The sequence below is a fragment of the Acipenser ruthenus genome, chromosome 14 (genome assembly GCF_902713425.1).
Source record: "Acipenser ruthenus chromosome 14, fAciRut3.2 maternal haplotype, whole genome shotgun sequence".
Taxonomy (NCBI): domain Eukaryota; kingdom Metazoa; phylum Chordata; class Actinopteri; order Acipenseriformes; family Acipenseridae; genus Acipenser; species Acipenser ruthenus.
In genome coordinates, this window is record NC_081202.1 from 34,454,122 (window position 1) to 34,478,157 (window position 24,036).

Genomic DNA, 24,036 nt, shown 5'->3' on the forward strand with positions numbered 1-24,036 from the left:
CAAGAAACCTTGAAAGGACAAAGGGTTTAAAGATGGGAATTTTCCTACAAGTGACAAGACAAAAATAAAATATTTACTGTGGATAGTTTCACTTCTAATGGAGCTACCATATGGTATATTTTCAGAAATAAACTTTTAAAAATAACGAAAACAACACGTGTTTTTACAGATTCAAAAAAATACTTTATTAGAAGAACAATAATATAGCAGATCGAAAGATCCCATCTCAATCACACACCTCTTCAAAGTCAACGTTTCACACAACAATAGCCGTTTCTTGAATGCGTTTGCTTCAGGAAATTTAACAAGGCCTCTATTTTACTTTGGAGGAAGAAAACACAGAGACACCCTTTGCTTTAAAACACCAGACACACACTAAACAAAACACAGGTTTCCTAACAAGGCAAAGACCAAACACTACCTGTGAAACCTATGGGTAGGACTGAAGCCATTGGTGAGTGTTGAGTTTCAAGAAACTGATTAGCCTCCCGAGCGTCAAACAAGAGGCAGACAACTTGACACTGTGGATCAATCTGGAATAACCAAACAGAGCCCTCACCAATACTCAACACATGTCTCACAGATATATATTAGTCAATTTAAAAGTGCAATCCAGGTCTGTTCATTTTGAGCAAAACCATTTACTACATTTCAAACAAACCAGCAATAAAAGCACCAAGATCTAGATGTAGTCGATCTAAAACACTACTTAATATAACATTGTAATATTACATCTTTTAGAAAAACAAATTAAATATTACAAATGTTCTATTAAATAACCTAATTTTAAATGTAGTTTTCTGTTACTGTACACTAAACTGATGCAAACCTTTCTCTAGAGTAAATGCTTATGAATCTGACCCACAGTGCTTTAAGACCTTAAGAACTAAAAAAAATGAATCGCACTCAAGGGCTAGCTAGGTTCAATGCATGGAGGTGTCCAATTGTGTTGCATTCTTTTCCTGCAGAACGTATATTAAGGATTTGAATTTACAACAAAAAACCAGTGTTATGAACAGAATCCATTAGAAAACAATAGCCCAACACACATTAAATAGTTATGATTAGATTATAGAACACAAAAATTAGTAAGTACATTTTCGTTTAATACAAGTTTTCCAGTTTTGCCTTTGTTACCAATAAAAGATAAAGTCACCTATTCTTGTTATAATGTGCGTCACAATGTTAGGTGTTCCATAGTTTTACCAAGCTTGTTGTCAAGAAAGATCAGATCACATTGAAATCAAACAGCCCCATGGTAACAGGGTCAGGAAACATACTGAATGATGAATTAGTATTGCTTCATCTTGCATTTCTCATTACTAATTTTAAAGTTTACCATCAAAGTGTGGCTTATCCATTAAGTACTGGATCCATTTTCCATAGGATGCATTAAAAAAAAAGACCGCAAATGACACAAGGCTCTATCAGAAAACATTTACAATGGACAACATATGTTTACATTTGCCGATTGCTTTAGTCTTTCCATCTGTGTCTGACACTGGAGGCAATATGGATTTGGATATTTCACTACATCCAGAATCAGTCTCCTTGACCATTGTCTTCATTCTAGATAACACACATTTAGACAATAAAACTTGGAAATGTTCAGTTGCACATACACCTATAATTGGGATTAGTCATGACCAGGTGATGCAATATTGATATGACTAACACTGGACTGCAGCACAGTGCTCTGTTAAACAATGAAATGGACACAAGCCTAGAAGAAAATGGTACTCTCTCGCTTTAGAAAGGTTAAAGGCAAAACAGACTCGCAGCAAAAACTGTTTTAGAAACATAAGGATAACTTATAGGAGGATGCATATTTACGGTATCTTTCCTCTTTATTAGTATGTGAAAACAAATAGCCTTAGAATTTTTAAGCTCTAATGAGGACCCCCGTTAGTTACAAATGGGCGTTCTCTTTTACCATTTATAACTGCTGCATTTGGTTATAATTCAGTGTATTCCTTATTGACCAAAATAAATTATTACGATTTTTATTCCATTTAGTGTTTTATAGAAATGCTGCTGTTTGCAAATTAACTAAAAATGAATTACATATTTTTGTGGCCATGTTTAATATAGCATATAAATGTACCTCATCAATGAATTTCAGTCAAACCTTTATTCAAAAGACCACCAATATATTTTATTAAACCACTTTAATGTAACCCTGTACACTAGTATGTATTTCTCCATGTTAAACCATGATGGTCTCTTGAGTGGTTGTTATAGCAGGTTTGACAATTTTTTTTTTAAACTTCAGTGGAACCCAAAACCAAATTATACACATATGAAAAAAATATATTAATAAATAAATCTAGAAATTCCAGCAAGACCCTCAAACCTATTTTTTTCTTCATATTATTGCATTTTACTCAAATACCCAAAACCTTATTTCACACACGTGCAAAATAAGGTTTTCCATGTAAAAAGCAATGAGATTGTTTTTTACAAAAAAAACCAAAACACGTCCGAGCTGTAGAGAGACATCCCGGCAAATCAGCTTCTTACAATACATTTTAAAAATCTGTCAATCTAAGGACTTGATGCCATTGATCACACTGAAAAATCAAGGTGACAACATTCGTTATGAGCTAGAAGAATGTGAAACTTGCCTGTTCATAAAGTTTAAAAAAAAGAAAATCTATTTGTTTCCAATCTTCTCCCAATCCTCTAGCTCATTACAGATTCTCTATTTCACACCAGAAATTTGATTTGAGCACCAATGTAAATAAAATATAAACTCAAATCTCTTAACTAATCCAAAATATGTTCAAGAAGAGCCACTTGAAACTCCCCACAGTGACTGTGCTTCAGCCCTGTGCTGTCTGAAAAAACAACTAAACAATGAGACAGGCAGTGGATCCAGAAACCAACAACATGGCACTTTTTGTACCAAAAGACAAACTAACCCCAGACCTAGGGCATTATTATGCTGTTTAACGGAGCTCGATTTTGGGAGAAAGTGTTAATGAAGCATAAACTAAGAGCAGTGAAATTATAAGAAACGTTTCAGCCTGAATTCACCTGTGTACATGCCTGACAGGGTATCAAGTGAAACAGAAATATTAAGAGGCCACTATTCTAGATCTACTGTAGAATTTACCAGTATCACACACAAATGAAACAAATACACACAGCTATGGCCAAAAGTGTATTATTTTAGGAAATACAAAATAAACTATATGAACATAATTTTGATCTTTTAACATTGTGTAATCAAAGAAACTACAAAATGATAAAAAAAAATAAAAAAAAATCTACTGGAAGCCATACAGTATTTCATGTTAGATTTCAAAAGGGCACATTTTTCAATTTGTCAGTTTTTTGTTGTGTCAGGAAAACTAAACAGTGATATATGTATTCACTACATTAACGTAAAACTATTCAGCAGGCTTAATTCGACTTTATGAAGAAAAAAATAGTTCATTCTATAGAGTGATGCAAAACTTTTGGCCATAGCTATACATACATACATACATACATACATATAAGAGCTTTGTGGTAGTTTGATTCCACCTTACTGTGCATTACCAGATTATCTCTACAAACTAATGAAATTTATTTTTCTTCTTTCTCTCTGAAAGCATTGCTAAGTTATCTTTTTTGAGAACATATCTGTGGACCAGTAAATATAGAAGTGTATTATACAAACAAACAAAAACAAACATATCTAAATACAGATCATTTTTAGTTCGCCTACAGCTAATCAGTTGACTAAAATTGGTATGCATACCGTATTTAACGGCAGTCTTGGTAAATCAGTGCACTGTGAAACTAGAAAAGCAGTCTCTGTTGGTCTGTAGGCTATTGGTTTTTATGGAGAATGGATGTCCAATGGTACTTTTTTATTGTGCTGCCATTAATTCAACCTGATGCCATTTGTTTGGTTTAAGCTCTTTTCTCGACCCTCATTCCACCTTTCTTAAAATAACAAGAGAAATGTTACAAGTGCGAATCACTTCTGGTGCCAAAACTAAAAACGCAGAGAAAGAGTTTAAACATGGCAGAAAACCTAAAGATGAATCTTGGCTCTGGAGATAACACTACCGTGGGTGTGACCGCAGCTGGACCTGTTTAGAAACCAAAAAGTGAATTGTGAAGGCAGGATGGGGAATGGACGGAAGCACCTGCTGTCGTCCCCATCCCACATGAATCCACCGCCTCAGACAATGGAAAAGCTTCCAGGCCTCGTCTCCGCAGTGGGGGCAATGGGTAAGCGGAACCCCCAAAAAGGACGGCTGTTGATTAAAGTGGAAATCTGCATCGAGTGAACTACATTGCTACTTCTGCCATGCCTCAAACAGAACAGGAGAGAAAAAGAGACAGAGAAAGCCTGTGACTAGGTTGTTTTGGGTTTTTTTTGTTCCCCCTGGAAACGCTGCAGTAGACTGGATCATACAAGACATCTGTAAATAGTCAAACCTGTATTCAAGACCAGCCTGTCTAGAAAATCCCTGAAAATACATCCCCATTTTAAAATCCCCTACATATAAGACCCCTTTCAGATGGTCTCCTGAGTGGCCGTTACAAGCAGGTGAGACTGTGGTCGGAGAACACTTTGCATAATCGTGAAAGGATCTGTCTAGAAAGTCATTTTTCTTGGGATATGGTAGCTTTAAGAGGCAGAGACACTGTTCTTAAGTTATACAGCACCTATAAACCCTGAGCAGGTCTCTACCCCCTCACAGGCCCATTCACACAGGCAGTGTACATTTGGGTGATGACCCCCACACCTCTATGCAGCTGGGACACACTCATTTCTCTGGCCTGCTGCATGACAGGCCACATCATTGTGCAAAGTCGACATTAACAGTGTGTGTGGTACTCTAGCGAACACTTTCTTTTAAAAAAAAGTTTGTACATTTATTTATTTATGTATTCCCCCCCCCCCCCCACCCCCAATTATTTTTTTCTGATTTTTTTATAATATAAATCTATGTAACTGAAAGTTAGAAATCTTATTTACAAAAAACCTCTTCTTTATGATTACAAGCAGCTAGATCTTGTGAACAAAAAAAAAATGTCACCTTTTAAAATGTGAACTTTTAACAGCTTGCTTTTTTTGTCTGTTCTCGTATTTGAAATAAATATAACATTTCGGTAAAATCAAAAGTTTTCTTTTTTTTTTATATAATTTGTAGTTACTTTGTGTGTGTGTGTGTGTGTATATATATATATATATATATATATATATATATATATATATATATATATATATATATATATATATATATATATATATATATCTTTTTTTTAACCAATTCTTCCAAGGAGTGTGGCAAGCCCGGACTGGCCAAACCAAGTCATTTTCAACGTTGCTGTTTCTCCACTTGGATAAAAGATTCATCATCCTCTTGACCACAATGGATACTTCCTGCACGTATGTTTCAGACTCAATCTGCCACTCTGGTTAGAGCGCGTTGCCTTCCGTGCAGCCGCCCCCCGCCGTGTAGCGGAACTCCTGCAGGTTCGACACTCCGTGGAAATGGACAAAAGCCCCCGCCACCACCAAGATGTGAAACAGCTGATGGGAATGGAACTGCGAGGAGGGGAAAAACAGAGAAGGAAAGATAAGCAAACATATCATCATAACGCTGCCAACACTGACTGTGTAAGTAAGAGAGACAGATTAGCTCTCTTTTCTAATTTCTCCATTAAATCCCTGAGCTGTGCCTTATTAATTACAGTCTTAAAACACTGCTGTCATTTTATATATTCTATAATTTATACCTATAACTAGGGATTGATTCAATCGAAAGAACAGCGCTGCTTGATGACCCTGTTCTATGGGATTTGTGTAGGCCTGACCAGTAGCAGTTACTGAAGCACAATAATGTGAAATAAGTCATGTTGACTTTATATCCTCAACCCGCAGAAGTGAAAAGGTCAATGCAGTGCTCACTGTGGGCCCCCCCAGTCAAGATCAGCAACTCAGTACTAGAGGTCTTCACAGGTCCAAATGAATCAACCCGAAAAAACAGTGGAACGCTTTTCCTTTCCCCAGCTTAGTATATGCACTGACTAGACTAGACTAGACAATCATGAACCTACACAGAGGACTGTAAAATTAAATATATAATGTGTTTGTGTAGAAGATTCAAAGACAAATACATTATCTGAATCAAATGAACTGAAGTACTATCTCATAAGTGTGTGATTTTATTACAAATTTAACACAAGAGCAAATGGAATTGAGATGTAAAATGTGTGTTTTGCAAAACTTGTTTTCCTTCTTTGTCCACAATAACAACAAATGATTCCCACACCGCAGACTTGCATTTTTCTGTGAGCTTTTGTTCATTGAATTTGTTTAAGTTTTTCTTTCACGTCCTTCATAAACAAATCCATTACTCCGACTTTTAAGAATGATCTCAAAAGAAGCACCTTCCATATGGGTCACGTGTCTGCTGCTGCGCTCTGCAAGCCATGTCATGTGTTACTGGGGGAAGCCAATCCACACAACAGGAATTATAAACAATGACTTTTAGTACCAAAGAGAGCCTCTTTAATAGTAAATCGACAGTTTGTGTATTACTGAGTAAACAAAATCGAACCCAACCCGACCCGAGTGTTCCGTGACAATTTTGTACCCGAAAACCCGTTCGGTTCTTGAGTCCTCGGGTCCGAGTAGACCCGTGAAGACCTCTACTCAGTACAACCAGGTTTCAAACCAAAGGGCTCCTGACCACAGGACACACTTCACTCCACACTGCACACTTTCCTATGTCCCTGTGTGTACTGTTGAAGGTTTGGTTTATTGTGCTCTTCATTGGTTCTGCCTTTCAGATGAGATGTATGGGAATACGGTCAGCCCCCATGTCCACTATCTGATCTCACCATTCCACAGAAACCCCACCACATTTCTGTTTCTGAAAATATGAATTATGGATCAAGCAAATGGCAGGCTGAAAACATTTCCATGAGAGAGTTACTGCAATGGGAAACCCCTGGTATTGCAGTGGCCATAGCAAGGTATTTCACAGCAGCACATTACAGAGGCATGCTCAGAACACCCAGCTGGAAATGGACTCGGACTTGAAGAATCAGACGAGGCGGCATTTGTTATGTCTTAAAGAGTTCCATGTAAACAGTGGAAAAGTAAACGCTTGCACACCCAGGACAGAAATACCTTGCACGCTGCATTTTTTTTGTATTTTAGCTTACATTACATTGCTCGGCTTACTTCATTTTCTGGCTTTAGGCTCATTCTCATTCCTAGATAATTTAACCCCCTGCTTTTGACCAAAGTACAACTAGAGATAGAACGACAACAAATTTGAGTAAAAACAAAATTAATAAAAACAGTCGAATACATCGACTAGTCGCCACCTTAAATATTTTAAAAATCATATATTTGAGAATGTCTGGTGTTTGTCAATGTACTGCTTCAAAACACTATTTATATTGTGCACTATATTATGGTAAACATGATATTTCCTGCGACAGGTACCACTTTACTATTTGGTCGTTTGGAGAGTTGCTTCCTTCATTTGTGGTTGATTTTACTGCACATAAACAAATTATGATGCAGGGTGGCAGAACAGGTGTTGTGTGTGCATCAAGAAGAGTATGTAACTCACACACAGTGAGAGCATGTCTGAAGAGTATGTGACTCACACACATAGTGAGAGCATGTCTGAAGGTGGTAAAATGCCGATTTTGATGACCTTGGATCTCATTTTTCTCCATTAGGGAGATGTCGTTGACAAACATTGTTATAATTGAAACTTGCTGTTAAAAAATAAAATGACTTGACATTAGGGATTTAACAACATGTGCAATTCTAAAATGGAAAATCCAAGCCAGACGTGGAGTACACAAAACCAACAGTGTGACACAAGGAATGGGCAGCTGCATTTGAAGCATGTCAGATCCAGCTGCCATGAATGGAAGAAATACCCATTCAATTAATAACACTAATAATAAAAAATGATAAGAATAGTCGTGGCTATGGCATGAGCTCATCGCTTTGCCGTGTCAATGTTTCCACTTGTACGAAATGGATGTGAATTAGCCCAGTTTCCCATAAAGCCATCCCTTCCCCAAATGAATACTCAGGCTCAGTGACCCCACTCCCGAGTCATGGACTGCTGGCTGCGTCTGTAGCCCAGGCCTCAGGTGCACGCGGCTCCCAGACATCTGGGTTCAATCAGCAGGCCTGAAAATAGACCTAAGGCTCTCCTTAACACAGGAGCGCTTCCGTTTCCCTGGAAACACTACTCAAGCCCTGTGACAGGTGATGCTTTTCAACATGCTGCCAAAGACAACCAGCCCTGAAATACACGCTTTGAGAGAAAGGGCTTACCCTCCCATCACCGCTGTGGAATACAGCATTTACTCCTGTCATTCAGTTTCCAGCTCATGAGTGGTGGGTTTGCAAACAGTAAAGGGCTGTTTGCAGCATGCACAAAGCTTTCAGGGCTCGCATGCACTTAGTGAAAATAGCACTTGGTCAGCTTAATAATTTTTCAATCTCTAATTTATTCTATTTCAGTTCTTTTTTTTTTTTTCCTGAATTCGAGCGGCAACACAGATAATATGCCCTTGATGTGTGCAATATTGCCTTATAGAGCCAAGGCAGAGTGCCAGGCTCCAGCCTAGATATTTCTAATGTAGTTATCTAGCACAGAGAAATAGAAACTTACCCAGATGTCACACTTTCCAGGGAAGTACCTCTCGGGGATGCGGGCGGCGTACAAACAGGCTCCGGTGATGTAAAGTGTTGCCATGAGGAAGAGCCAGCCCATTTGGCCCATGGTGGTTGCCCTCAGGAAACCCTCAGAGATCATGAAGTGAAAAGTGGGTACCACCCCGCTCAGCCCCAGACCCACAAACAGACCTGTAGGGAACACCAGACAACAGTTAGAGCATTCTCAGTGAAGTGTCTCTGTCTGATGTTGCTGTAAGATTTATAGAATTCACCCCTTCATACTCAATCAAAACAAAACTATAAAGCTTCTCTGGAAGGAATGTTTAGGTTTTCTGTCAATGTCAGTGTAGTATTTCGGTTTATGTCTAAACATAAGAATGTTTACAAACGTGAGGAGGCCATTCGGCACATCTTGCTCGTTTGGTTGTTAGTAGCTTATGATGGAACTTATTTGGACAATTGCTGAAGCAACTAGTTGATTGCTAAGTTTTCAAGCAATTTTTTCAAGTTGATCCAATAAAACCCGTTTTGACATTGTTTTGCTTTAACATTGAAATGTTTCTTATAACTAGTTGTGTGAAGTAAGCGTGTGTGTAAGGGTTTAGGAACCAGTACTCTCAGGAGACTTTGCTTCAGCACAGGTCCCTCAGATTATTATTTTTTTTATTTTGCAATACAAAACAAAACTAAAATAAAAAAATAAAAATAAAAACAACATATGTATCAGCGTTTATGACCTCAGTATGTGTCAGACATATGTTACTCAGGCATACTAGTCCTTCATAGCAGTCTATGCCAAAAACGGAAATGAACAAAAACCAAAGGAAACCACAGTAATATGGTCTAATCAACAGCTGATGCCCATGAATGTTTTTTGTTTGTTTGTTTGTTTGTTTTATGAAATATGATACGAGCACATATTTAACAGTACATTGCATTAATACAATGCATTTCATTCAGGTTTGAAAATAAGTGGTCCTTCAATTCTCATGAAAAAGACCCCCAGGCAAGACTATGCATTTATATCTTGGCCATAAAAGACTTGAAACTTAAGTTTACAATGGTCATGACAATGGAGCTAGTTTATGACCAATAATCGTTTAAAGTCCCATAAACTATAAACCAGCAGGGCAGGTGTTGTGTGCATGCAAAAGCAGCGTTGTGTAACTCATGCAGCCCCACATGGTGAGAACAAGCCTGAAAGTGGTAAAAATGCCCATTTGAATAACAGGTTACACCTAATTTTTCTCCTTGTGGGGGATGACCTTGTCATATAACACTAGTATCATGTATAAGTTTGTTTCAAGGGGTTTACAACTAAACAAAATAATTACTACAATGAATCTGAATCTTTTAAGTGTGTTTTGTATTGTATTCAGGTCCATCCCATTTGGCCTCTAAGGTTGTCTGTATTTGTAGTTTATTTACATATATATTGCAGTGGGAGTCTCCATTATAAAACTACAATGCACTGTGCTCCAAGCACCCCTACCGTTTTCATGTTTGACTGCCATTGTTCTTGTTTGTTTGCTTTTGGGAGTTACTTTGTTGTACATTCCTCTAATGTCAGATGACTTCACTGTAGAAGTACAGATTATAATACAATTGCAGTTGATATATGCTTAAGGTCATGTGGTATTTAAATTAGCCACATGATAATGCACACTTTTCTGTCTAGTTTTCTTTTGTCTGTGGCTGTCGTAGTTCAGTTCTAAAATACATTAAATTTGTTAATAAAGAATTGCAGACAACAAATATCCCTGGCTTGTGTTAACACATCTATCGATCAGGCCAATTGATGTGTTGATTCCTAAAAAAAGAGAGCAAATGTTAAAAGCGGTATAATGTACAGCTTTTTACTGCAAGCATATTTTAATTGGGTGTTAAGCAGCAAACTCCAGTGCCAGGCACCAGAACTGTTTCCTACAATAGCACCATAAATACCGGCTGGGACAGTTTGGAGCACAATATAAATTGCCTCTATAAAAAGTCATAACTTGATTACCCAAGCATGTTTATATGTGGCCTATTAGCTAATCCACAGCAATAAAATAAAGTTTCAGGTTCCAGAGAAGGCGACGGTGTGGAACTTAAAATTCTACTCTAAACTGTTTCCCACAGATAAATCACTCCTCACACTAAAACTGCAGAACACTGCACCCTTTTGCATTCTACAAATCACAGATTGATCCAAACACATCTGTCTATAAGCAAGTAGCCAGGAACAGGGTCCCCATTTAAATGACCACCAACAGTGGAAAACCTATTTAACTCAACAAAATAAAGGCTTACTTATACACAGTTTTAGAAAAATACTACACCACATATATTGTAAAGATGTTACACAAGGGCCAAATTAAAGTAGAAATGGGGGTTGTGAGAACAAAAACAAACCATCCCAGAAGGCATAGTCTAGGGTGTTGAATGGTTTGTAAACATGAAGTAAAATGGATATGTGAAAAAGATCTGTAACAGATATGTAAAGAGGATAACAAATGTGGCAATAAAAGGCAAAGAGTGCCGTTAGATTTTGCCCTTTTCACAAAACTGCTAATGTCATAACATTTTTCAGCCCGCAACATCGCATTTTCAGGAGGCAGGAGTGGTGGTGGCCGCAGAATTGAAAACTCAAGCTCACAGGGATGCTGAATTCTCAAAAACAGATTTAGATAATTAAAAAATATGGTTCCTGGTCTGAAATGACTGATGCACGCACAATACACACTGCTATATCGTGTATCATTTTAAAGCTTATAACCTGCTTATAACCTTGTTTTACATTTCTTTGTAAATTCCACTCAAAAGTCAGTTTGCCCTTCAAGATGTTGCGTTGACGCAGTGTTTTGAAGCATGCACTGTGCTTGTCAGGACTTTGATATCAATCCTTTTATAGGTCAGCTTATGCTTTACTAGGAAGCAGGAGGAGCCTCTCTAGATATACTGTGGCACACTGGAAACATGGATGGCCAGATAAATAGAGCATGCATTCTATATCACAGTGGCACTGGAACAAACACTTTTTAAAAATTAAACGTACTACATACTGCTGCTGCTTCATGTGGTGCATTGATTGCTGTTTGAGAAAAGCCCAGAGGCAATGTATAAATGTGGTATACGGACGTACAGTGGCTCTCAAAAGTATTCATCCCCTTTGGACTTTTCCAAATTTTATTGTGTTACAACATGGAATCAAAATGGATTTAAAATTAGGAGTTTTTGCCACTGATCAACACAAAAAAGTCCATAATGTCAAAGTGAAAAATAAAATCTACAAATTGTTCTAAATTAATTACAAATATAAAACTGAAAAAAATTGATTGCATAAGTATTCACCCCCTTTGCTATGACACACCTAAATAAGCTCTGGTGCAACCAATTGTCTTTAGAAGTCAATTAGTTGAATGGAGTCCACCTGTGTGCAATTAAGGTGTTTCACATGATTTCTGGTTAAATACACCTGTCTCTGGGAGGTCTCACAGTTGGTTAGTACATTTCCTAACAAAAACTACTTCATGAAGATGAAGGAACATTCAAAGCAAATCCGGAATAAGGTTCTTCAAAAGCACCAATCAGGGGTAGGATATAAGAACATTTCCAAGGCATTGAATATCCCCTGGAGCACTGTAAAGTCCATTATTAAGAAATGGAGAGAATATGGCACAACTGTGAATCTGTCTAGAACAGGCCGGGCGAGAAGGGCACTAGTCAGGTAGGCCACCAAGAGGCCTATGGCAACTCTAAAGGAGTTACAGTCTTCCATGGCTAAGCTGGGAGACACTGTGCATACGGCAACAATAGCCCGGGTGCTTCACAAATCTGGCCTTTATGGGAGAGTGGCAAAAAGAAAGCCATTGTTGAAAAAAACTCACATCAAATCTCGGCTAGAGTTTGCCGGAAGGCATGTGGGAGATTCTGAGACCAAGTGGAAGAAGATTCTATGGTCTGATGAGACCAAAATAGAGCTTTTTGGCCTCAACGCTAAGCACTATGTTTGGCGCAAGCCTAACACCGCACATCATCCTGAGAACACCATCCCTACCGTGAAGCATGGTGGTGGCAGCATCATGCTATGAGGATGCTTCTCTGCGTCAGGGCCTGGAAAGCTTGTGAAGATAGAGGGCAAAATGGATGCAGCAAAGTACAGAGAAATCCTGGAGGAAAACCTGCTGAAGTCTGCAAGAGACCTGGGACTTGGGAGAAGATTCATCTTCCAGCAGGACAATGACCCCAAACATAAAGCCAAAGCCACACTGGAGTGGCTTAAAAACAAAAAGGTCAATGTCCTGGAGTGGCCCAGTCAAAGCCCGGACCTCAATCCAATTGAGAATATGTGGAAAGAGTTGAAAATTGCTGTTCACCAAAGGTCCCCATCCAACTTGACGGAGCTTGAGCAATTTTGCAAAGAAGAATGGGCAAAAATTGCAGTGTCCAGATGTGCAAAGCTGGTAGACTTATCCAAATAGACTTATGGCTGTAATTGCTGCCAAATGTGACTCAAGGGGGTGAATACTTATGCAATCAATTATTTTCTGTTTTGTATTTGTAATTAATTTAGAACAATTTGTAGATTTTATTTTTCACTTTGACATTATGGCCTTTTTTTGTGTTGATCAGTGGCAAAAAACATATGCCTAGATATCCTCCTCAGTCCCTTATCTATTTAAATGGACGTTGGTATTTTATTATAAACCATACACGCAGTAGGCTTTTTGGTGCTGGGACCTAGAATGCATTGATACGATTAAAAAGTAGGGGCAGCATATATTCTTGTACCCAGAACTAAAAAAAAAAAACAAAACAAAAAAAAAACACTACTTAATAAATCAATGGTTATGTAATATCCCTGTCACCAGAAATGTGCATCCACTGTGGAGGATAATAAAAAAATAAACAATAAATATATATAAAAAAGCATTTTTGATACATCACAGCAATAGCCATTAATGGGATGACGCAGTTCAGTTATGGTAACGTCGCTTTGGATGTTTGCAGTGTTAAAGCTTCACAGAGTCACGATTACAAAATACAATATTAACTGGAGTCATGCCTTATAGTGGAAAACTGTTGCCCTTCGTGTTGAAAAAGTGACTTTTTTGGTCATGTAACCTTGCGTTAGTAAACGGAGATGCCAGTTGATTTCTTCAGGTTTAATAAAAGGTGTTGTATACACTGGTATATATATATATCTCTGATGTAAATAGTTCCACAGCATTCTGTAACACTTTAGGTAAATATGCATTGTCCCTCCTCCCTGCTATCAAAACTCACCTGCTCTGACCCCCCGGTACTGGGGTGTGGCAAAGAAATCACACTGAGACACCACAATGGCGGAGATGCCGAGCACACAGATGACCATCAGGTAGATGACGCAGGGCTGTGGGGAGCAGTAGAAGGAGTAATAGAGCCAGGGAACGAAGCTCCCCATGATCAGGAAAGCGATGCCCGAGTAGTCTAGTCTGGAAAACAAGTTTTACAAAGTTAGAGAGTAACACTGTGCTACAGCTTATTCTTTAACGATTATAGTATAGTTTCAATTGTATAAACATTAAAATCAAAAGATACAGTCACTATAAAAAGAAACATAGTAATTCAACTTGGATAAACATTTGGACAAGACAATCTACAAACAGTGTGATTGTATGTTATAAAATAAGGAAACTGATAAAGGATTCTCTTTAGCTCTTAGTGTTGTCACAATGGAAAACAATTTCTAACAGAAATCACCCAGGGGTGGACACAACACCTAAACCTGTGTCAGAAGAAGGGGAGAAATGAATTTTTACCATTAAAAACATTGACAAAGACTGCTAGTTAAGAAGTTTCTTTCGGTATTACAACATATCCTACCATTAAATGTAGGATATTAAGTCATATGATGATTGAAATCGTCCTTGCTATGAATGATGGCAGGGGATTTTTCCATAATCATACTGCTCATACATTTGTGTCTCCAATTACCAAAGTTTCTGCTATAAATGTTAATTTTTTTCTTCCCAAAACAGCAGCCCAAAGTGGCCTTTTGGGTGTGTGTGGGGGGGGGGGGGGTTGCCATTTATCAGGAAGTATGTTCCAAAGGCTGATTTACTGATTAGTCCCCAGGTAAGTATTTTTTTTGTGCTGCTGTGCAAGTGCTTACTTGGAAAAGACACGGGAGACCCCTTCTGAGTGGCAGTACACCGTGTGGAAGAGCCAGGAGAAAGACAGGCAGAGGATGGCCCCCAGGAAGAACATGCCGATCACCACCTTCTCCTGGACGGGCGCCACGAAGGACATGTTGGGCCGGAACATGTAGAAGATGCCCAGGCACAAGAAGAACAGGCAACCTGGCAACAGGGGGGAGACGAGGGCTTAATACGACACGTCACGCATTCTGGTAGCATCATCATCAATTATATGTAAACTACCTCTATATGTAACCTGAACTCTCAAAATAGTAACGTTATCACTATAAATAAAATAGTCCACGCAGGTAACTTACCATTTGGTTCAACTGCTGTCAGCAGACTGATGCTGAAAGTTTTGATCTGTGTGAAAGTGCCTCTACTAACTGCCTAATTAATGCTTTGTGCATGAGGAATGCCCCTTTTTTATTATATGAACTCCTCTGTGTGAGACTGCCTGATTCATGCTTCAAACTACTGCTCAATGGACAGTTTAACTTGGGGCAGGAATACAGGCTTCGACCTAAGACTACAGACTGCCCTCGCAGTCTTGTGAAACAAAAAACATTTAATGGGAAACTTCAAAAGAGCCATACTGTGGAGAACAAATAGCCGTTGTACAACCATGAACTTTAAATATTTTTATAGTGATGATGACACAGAAATAATGGTGATTAATGTTGAAGAGTACGTATTCAAATGACTTTTTTTATAGCCGTCTCCAACTGGCTTTCAGCTTGTGCAATCAGATATATCTAGGCTTGCTTCTATTCGAGGGAAGTCAGATGGGCCCATTTCGTCTTGCTGCAGGGAATTCAGCCATTGGCCAGGGTATTGCGCACAATACTAATTAATTGTTTTTCTTTTGTGCCCCATTTTTAAATCAAAACTAGTAACTGTCACCGTATGCCCAGCAAAAGCTTACCTACATCTTAACCTGCTAATTTCAAAGTAGGCGCTTTGAATGACAGGCGCTGTAGCTGGCAAATGAAAGTGCACAGTCAGTGTAGGTCTTAATGACTGATAGTCATTTAAACGAATGAGAGCATTCTATCGCTGATTCAGCCAAAGAGATCTCAGAACAGGATGAAATAACTGACCATGAAACTACACTAGCCTACTAAGGGACCGCTGAGATGACTGACAGCGACCCCTAGCCATTCAGAGTGGAATGGAGACGGGACAGACAGCAAGTATAAAAACTACACAAACTACAGATTTCTAAATTATTATTTTTGGTAAGAAAATAAAAAATATGGAGTGGTTTTACCAACGTTTATAATATATAAATTTCTGATTAAAATCGAAAAGTAACAAGCATATATATATACAGTGGTTTGCAGAAGTATTCACCCCCTACCAATAATGTCACATTTTCTTGAATTACAAATAATCTATGCACAGTTTTTCAAACAAACTTTTTTTATTCAAAGCTGTAGTGGTTAAACTGAACACTGTTAAAGGTTAAATGTCAGCAAAACTTGCAAAGAAAATGTACAAAATGAAATTTACTGGTTGCATAAGTATTCAGCCCCTTAAGTCAGTACTTGGTAGAATACCTTTTACAGCAATTACTGCTATGAGTCTCTTTGGATAGGTCTCTACTAGCTTTGCACAGTAGGATGGTGACATTTTTGCCCATTCTTCACAGGAAAATTGCTCCAGTTCTTATAAGCTTTTTGGGGATCGTCGATGGACTGTAATCTTCAAGTCCCGCCATAAATGTTCAATTGGATTAAAGTCAGGACTTTGACTGGGCCACTCAAGAACATTAATTCTCTTCTTGTTCAACCACCCCAGTGTGGCTTTGTGCTTTGGGTCACTGTCCTGCTGAAACGTGAATTTCCTCCCGAGTTTCAGAGTCTTGGCTGACTCAAACAGGTTTTCCTCAAGGATTAGCTTGTACTTTGCACCATCCATTCTCCCCTCTATCCTGACAAGCTTATTAAGCTATATGCATTTTTTAACTATCAATGTGGAGTAGTTTGTGTAGATTCTACATGTAAAATCTAATTTGAAAGAGTCGTGGAGTACGCTCAGGTGCCAACAAAATGTGAAAACTTTGCAGGGGGGGTGAATACATCTGCAAAGCGCTGTATATATCCAATGTCTTCGGTCTCATTCCAGAAATTCATGAAAGGATGTAACCTGTTCTAGACTGTACTATACCTGGAGAAGTAGAATTACACAGCAGCTATGAATTTAGCTGAAGCCAATTACAGACAATGAACGAAAACTTTCACTATTGGAACAGTAGCTGTACTTGTTTTTACTTTTGCCCAAGAACCTCATCACATCATTTAATAAAAATTCTATTGGTTCTCCCTTCTTTTTATATATTAATCTTAGACATATGTAATTGCCAAGGAAACCATACAGGAATTAAAACATTTTTCTGGGACCTTACAAATCAGGATCTGTGTGTGCTACCTGTCCAAAAAAAAAAAAAAGATTAACCATAAAGTTATTACGTGTATTCTATAGCTTGCTCATAGCTGTAGCTAGCTCTAACTTACTGTACATACAGTACACTATAAAGCAGTCGTCTTCAAAGAGGTGTGCCTCTGACTGAATACTGACAGTAGTACTGGAACTAAAGCAATTACAATCTACTTGTGCTCTCAATTTCTGCTTTTTGTACCATCTGATAAATCTGTATTCCAATGTAATTTTATTTAGCTTTTTGCAATAATGTACGTCCTAAAACCTATAAAAAATACATGTGACTATGGCCAAAGAACTTGAGTCCCACTAGTAGAGGTACCACTTGGCATGCTTGTTGTGATGCAGCATCATTGGAAATGGTTTAGTAAATGAGGCCACAAAAGTTAAGATGGTAGCTGGTTAATTTTGTTTTGGCTGAATCTTTGCAATCTTGTATCTTGTGAATGCTAGGTCGCCAAAGAAATACAGCTGGTTTCTCAACATGATCAACCTGTGCATCAGGTTTCCTCGAAATATAAAGAGGTGGCCTTGTGCTGATTATGGAGTGATCTGATGACATGATGAACTTGCCATAGAGAAAATCGCAGCCCACATTGCCTCCGTGCCAAGAAAGGGCAGTTGCAGGCAGGGATCATATTAAAAACAATTAAGTTGTCCATTAAAATGAAAGTTAATTCATGACAAATAAGAATTGCACCAGTTCAACATTACTTGTAATCCAATCTTTAAAAAAATAAAAGTTTAAATTGAAGCTGAAAAAGTAAAATGGTACTATTTAGACGACAGGTTTTTTCCATTAGATCAGTTTGTGATCATTTCCGTTTTTTGTGATACTGGTAGGGAGTTCATGAATTCCAATGCAAATAGACTAGACACTACAGACATTTTTATTTACATATATTTATTCCCCAAAGGCTATGAGATCCATTCATTTCAATGAGCTGCTTGGGTGCTTGGGGGTATTTTGAATATAACACTCACTACCCAGATGTCTCCTCCATCCTTATAATATACATTCAAAATTCTTGCACTAACATTGTGTAGCATTATAGAACAAGGAGAACAAAAGAGGAGAGGACTCAGTCAAGAAGTACATTCACATCTCCTTTTCCTGTTGCTGCACATTTAAATTATATGAATAATATACCAAATAAACAGATTTGAGACACGCAAACACCTACTCAAAATAAAATGGATAGATTCATATAATTTCGGATCTTTCAAATAAAAAGAAAAGCTGAGGCCACAAGATAATTGAACTCAGCTTTTTTAAAAATGTCTTTATTTAATACCTCCTGTCCCCACAACCATGTCTTAAATATATTCAGAAAAATACAGCTTTGTCTTCTTTTCCCAGTAAGTTAGTTATGCAGCAAGATTAAATTGCACTAACGTAATATAGTGCTGGTTAGCTCTATTACGGGCGATTGCTGGGGCATGAAGTCATGGTATTTTAATATTTATTTTTTAAACAGGAATTTTAACCCTAGACACAGCTGTCACATCTTGTGGGTTCTTGCTGCTCTCCGGTTTAATCAATCATGATATCAACACTTCATTTCCTTCATGTTCATTTCCTGTTTGGTTCACCTTGTATTTCTTTATATTATAGATGCCCTGTTACACTGTTCAAAATGGATAACATTTTTTAATTCTGCAATAGCATACCTAACAAAACGTATGGTGTCATTTTACAGTATGTATTTTTCTGTGACGTCTCCTGTGACAGCGTACTAGTGTATCAACTAAAATAAAGCGTACTAAAAGCACTGCACCTCCTCCAGCTTTTAGTTACCTGTTATTTATTAACGGTACCGCAGAACAGAGTCAGGGACAAACTAGTACAGTGGAGTGACCAGTAAAAGTTTGCACTCCGGAGACAATAGTCTCCGGCGGGGGGCTCCCGAGTAGCACATCTGGTAAAGGCACTCCGTGTGGGGTGCAGGATGTGAAGGACGGGAGTTCCCAGGGGGCGGCGCACAATTGGCCGAGCACCGCCCGGGGGGGGGGGGTTAGGTCGGCCAGGGTGTCCTCAGCTCACCGCGCACCAGCGACCCCTATAGTCTGGCCGGGCGCCTGCGGGCTTGCCTGTAAGCAGCCCGAGAGCTGCGTTGTCCTCCGACGCTGTAGCTCCGAGGTGGCTGCATGGTGAGTCTGCAGTGTGAAAAGAAGCGGTCGGCTAACGGCACACGCTTCAGAGGACAGCGTGTTTGTCTTCGCCGCTCCCGAGTCAGCGCAGGGGTGGTAGCGGTGAGCCGAGCTTAAATAATAATTGGATATTCTAAATTGGGAGAAAATAGTAAAAAAATAATTGCCGACTACGAAATAAAATAAATAAATAAATAAATAAATAAATAAATAAATAAATAAATACGAACTCCGGCTATCCATTGACAAGAATTAAAAAAGAAAAAAAAAAAAACTTTACAAGCTTGTTGTGCTGTAGTTCCACTAGAATATATACTGCAATATGACTGCATTGGTCACACAGCACAGAATGACCAATGTATTTGACTGAACATTTTTAACGGACACAGAAACTCACACTAGTCCTGCACCCAGTCCTTTTTCAGAACTACCCTCAATTTCGTAGATTAATGAAATTATCAGGAGCCAGAAGTTGCAAATTGCATGAACATTTCGCAATCGCAAACCTATAGACCCAGGCGAGACTTACTCATGCTGTGATGAGTGTGACCAGCTGAGAACAGATTTGAGCCCAAATTCTTGGCACCTGGTAATTTTAATAATATACCTAAACAAGGGCACTTCTGAAACCCAGGACTGGGTGCAAGGCTAGTGTGAGTTTCTAACCCTGGTGTTGAAAATGCTGAGAAAAATGCTTGCATCTTATGTATCTTCATGCAGCCGATTTTCAGAATATGTGATCATTAATAATATCTTGATACATGTTATATACCACTGGATTGCTATTACCGTATGTGTAAAATGAATGTCAGATCTGAAATAAAACACAATAGTAAAATACAGACACAGCATTTTAATCTTGTTATCATCACTGGTTATTAGTCTCGGGAACTCAGAGCTGTATTGTGGAGCAGGTTCTACCTAGTAGATGTGTCCAGATGTTCCCGGTCTCCGTGTGGATTCTGAAGATGCTCTTGAAGCAGGCTCTGAAGGACGGCATGGGAGGCCGGTGACCGTGCTGAAGGTATTCGTTGTCCTTCAGCCAGTCAGGGAGCACATCGTGGGGTATGACCCGCCACCTTCCTTCCCAGACCTGGGTTTATAGAGGGGGACCAGAATTAGAACAGAAAAGCAATGCTGCACTTCACTCTAGGGGAGGGGAATTTACCAGATTTTGGAGAAGAAAACCTGTACCGGTTTGTTTTGTGGACATGAATAACAAAATCCTCTTTAGTGTACAGGGAATTTTCTAAAGACCGCTAACAGCTTGAGAAAGATAAATATTTATTTATAAAGTAAATGTAGACTAGGCGCCAAGTCAAATCCTTATCTGGTTGGTCACTGAGAAACAATTAGGCTGTTGTCATGTTGTCCATGAAGTCATGGAGGATGTTATAAACCCAACCACCCATTACCCCTGACAACATCCCAGAACAACCTGAGTAACCAATTTCCTGTTCACAAATTACTTTAAAGCTGTTTTCTAATTTTATTTAGATATTTTACTTCCACCATTGTAATGTACCTGGAGGCTGTGTGGTCCAGTGGTTAAAGAAAAGGGCTTGCAACCAGAAGGTCCCCGGTTCAAATCCCACCTCAGCCACTGACTCATTGTGTGACCCTGAGCAAGTCACTTAACCTCCTTGTGCTCCGTCTTTCGGGTGAGACGTAATTGTAAGTGACTTTGCAGCTGATGCATAGTTCACACACCCTAGCCTCTGTAAGTCGCCTTGGATAAAGGCGTCTGCTAAATAAACAAATAATAATAATAATGCTTGCCTTCCAATTTCTTGTTGACATAGAAAAACAATATAAATGTTCTAAAAAGTAGTATGACATACAAAGTTAATTTAACAGCGTTGAAAAAATGGAGGAAGCTTTGGTGCGAACCAAGTATAAATCTAGACCCCATATTTTCACTTTGATTCAGGCGAAGCATATTTTGACCTGCTACCGTATTTTGTGTAAAGGCAAATTTTCAGAACAGAAAAAAAACTCCAAAAAACAACATAATTTACTGTATAAAACTACTCAGAATAGCAAATGGACTGCACCTAGCTGCAACCAAGTTATAGTATATGGTTATTGTCTACAGAAATACAAACCAAAAACGTATAGCAATGCATGCAAATTAAAAACTGTTTTGGACGCCAAAAGTTGTAATACTGTGGAACAATAACTTTCTGATGAAAGAATTGTATGCCAACCACAGTTCCTCATATCAATTTTACATTTCCTGTTTTACAAGCAAGAGCTCAAATGTGCTCAGATGGATAAAGTGTTATCTGCGACAGGGAAAAAATAGTTAGACTTTCTTTTTTTTTTTTAATCATCTCATCTTTCAGAGGTTTGCGAGACCTGCAAACTCTGCCACGTTGCACTTAACAAGTTGATCCACTTCAGCTGGAATGACCCACAAGGAAGCAGTAATGTGTTTGCATGACAACCCATGTGGAACAAAAGGTTGAAAACTCCGGCACAATAAAACCTCAGGAACTACTGTAAACACTCAAGTCATTTCCAGTCTACAGTACTTTCAGAGAAATTGATTTCAGTGCCATCAGCCCTTGAAGGGTTAAATTCCTGGCTAACGAATTTACTGATACGAGTATCAGCTCGTTTGATCTATCAGGCTAGCAAACAACAAAGGATTGCTTATGGAGTTAGGGTTACAGTGGATGAAGGGCACATAATACAAAGTCACCCTTAGTGGGAATTTGATGTGAAGAAAGATAGCACTTGAGTGTGGCTATATGCATATGAAACTGATTACACGTCATGTGTTTAAGGCAGTTTATTTATTTAAGTGATACCTAAAGGGAGCGCTAAGTATGAGGTAAAATTAAAGATGGAGTTGTGCCTCCTAGTTATAGCTATTACGGTGCCAGTACAAGTGCTTTGGGCTTTCATGTTTAAAACTGTGGATTTAAATAAAGAAAACAGTTTTGTACTGCTTCTTGAGTCGAAATTCCCAAGGTTATTCAGTTTCAGGCTTTGTGACAGTTGTAATTGAAACAGCACTGCGTTCTGTTATCTCAGGATAACAGGATAACAGCAGTGTGGAGTAGTGGTTAGGGCCCTGGACTCTTGACTGGAGGGTCGTGGGTTCAATCCCCGGTGGGGGACACTGCTGCTGTACCCTTGAGCAAGGTACTTTACCTAGATTGCTCCAATAAAAACCCAACTGCATAAATGGGTAATTGTATATAATAAAAATGTGTAAAAAATAACATAATTGTATGTAAAAATAATGTGATATCTTGTAACAATTGTAAGTCGCCCTGGATAAGGGCGTCTGCTAAGAAATAAAATAAATTTGTAATCCCAAAGAAATAGAATGGCTGAGTGATTCCAGGTGTCATATAGTTTGAGAAATTTGAATTTGCTAAGCACTGTTTAAGAGTGGTTCCTTATTATAAGGTTATAGGATGGCGCACATCTGTGTATGTGGGTAATATCACCACAAGCAGAACTGAGGCTAAAAACCCCAGACACCGGAGATTGCAGACTTGTAACTCCATATACTGCTTTGTGATTAATATAAAAGTGTAAAAAAAAAACAAAACAAAAAAAAAAAACACACACAACAGCTAGATTTTTTTTTTTTTAAATTATTACCAACCTTTATTACTCCACTGTCATGTTCATTGAAAAAGAAGGAAAAGGTTGATGAAGAGAATACTGTTAAATGACTGAGTTGGTAGTCGATACATATTTGTCCCCATTACTTCCCTGAACAGTCTAATACATTACATTTAGTTTTAAATACATCAATGTATAGTGCATTTTAAATGTAGTTTTAATAAAATTCTGTAGTTGATGGATGGTTGATTATAGAGCTAGAACAAAAGAATGTGTTGAAAATATTATTTTTCTATTAGAGTTGCAACCAGAACTGCATTTGTGCCATATATAAAAAAATATATATTTTAGTTTAATAAAGGTTAAATAAGTCCTAGAACGCTGTTCTACATTCCCTGTGTTCACATTGGTTCTTTATTAACAAATTGCTCTTACGAGGCACAGTGCTGAAGTAAATAAAGCCAAGTGTAAACGCTGATCAAGGTAGTCAATATTCAAAGTGCCGAGGACATATATTCAGAACCAGAGGACATATATTTCAAAAGGTTTACCCCAGTCCTCCATGTTAATATTACTAAATGAGAAAGAGATAACTTGAATGCTTGAGAGTCCTCTAAAATGATAAGTGTTTGGTTAGTAGGAAATTGAGACCTGAAGGACAGGTGGGGGAAATACAATAAGACATTTCTTGGAATATCTATTTTAAGTATAAAATCAAGGATATATAGACATTTTTACAGCACAAGGCTGTACAGCAGCACAGATTGTGCTTCACTTCAATGTCATGCTGCAAAAATAAAAATGTGACATTGTACATAAGACCGCCTCCACTACACGTTCATAAGTAATTGAGTAGTTCTTTATAGTTCTATAGATAACTGCCTTTTTTTCTTCCGTTTTCAAATATGCAATAAACAGCAGGACTCCATTTTCTTACAAAAATACATTAAAATAGCAGCTGGGTATAACATTTGAACAGCACTACTCTAAAATAAAATAAATGTTTAAATTAACTATATATCCATTTAGATCCGCAAC

At 38.2% G+C, this 24,036-nt stretch overlaps 1 protein-coding gene across 2 annotated transcripts in view; it reads right to left on the minus strand.

The window, feature by feature from the left end:
* Nucleotides 1–160: 160 nt before the first annotated feature.
* The window catches only part of LOC117419862 (adiponectin receptor protein 2-like), a 76,192-nt gene continuing 52,316 nt past the window's right edge, over nucleotides 161–24,036 (minus strand). For both annotated transcript variants that reach the window (XM_058986429.1, XM_058986431.1), the window contains 5 exons: nucleotides 20,338–20,509; nucleotides 14,799–14,985; nucleotides 13,931–14,118; nucleotides 8,658–8,851; nucleotides 161–5,551 (listed from right to left, as the gene is read on the minus strand). In XM_058986429.1, the coding sequence (XP_058842412.1) occupies nucleotides 5,423–5,551; nucleotides 8,658–8,851; nucleotides 13,931–14,118; nucleotides 14,799–14,985; nucleotides 20,338–20,509 (870 nt within the window). In that variant the 3' untranslated portion in view covers nucleotides 161–5,422. The remainder of the gene's footprint in view (nucleotides 5,552–8,657; nucleotides 8,852–13,930; nucleotides 14,119–14,798; nucleotides 14,986–20,337; nucleotides 20,510–24,036) is intronic.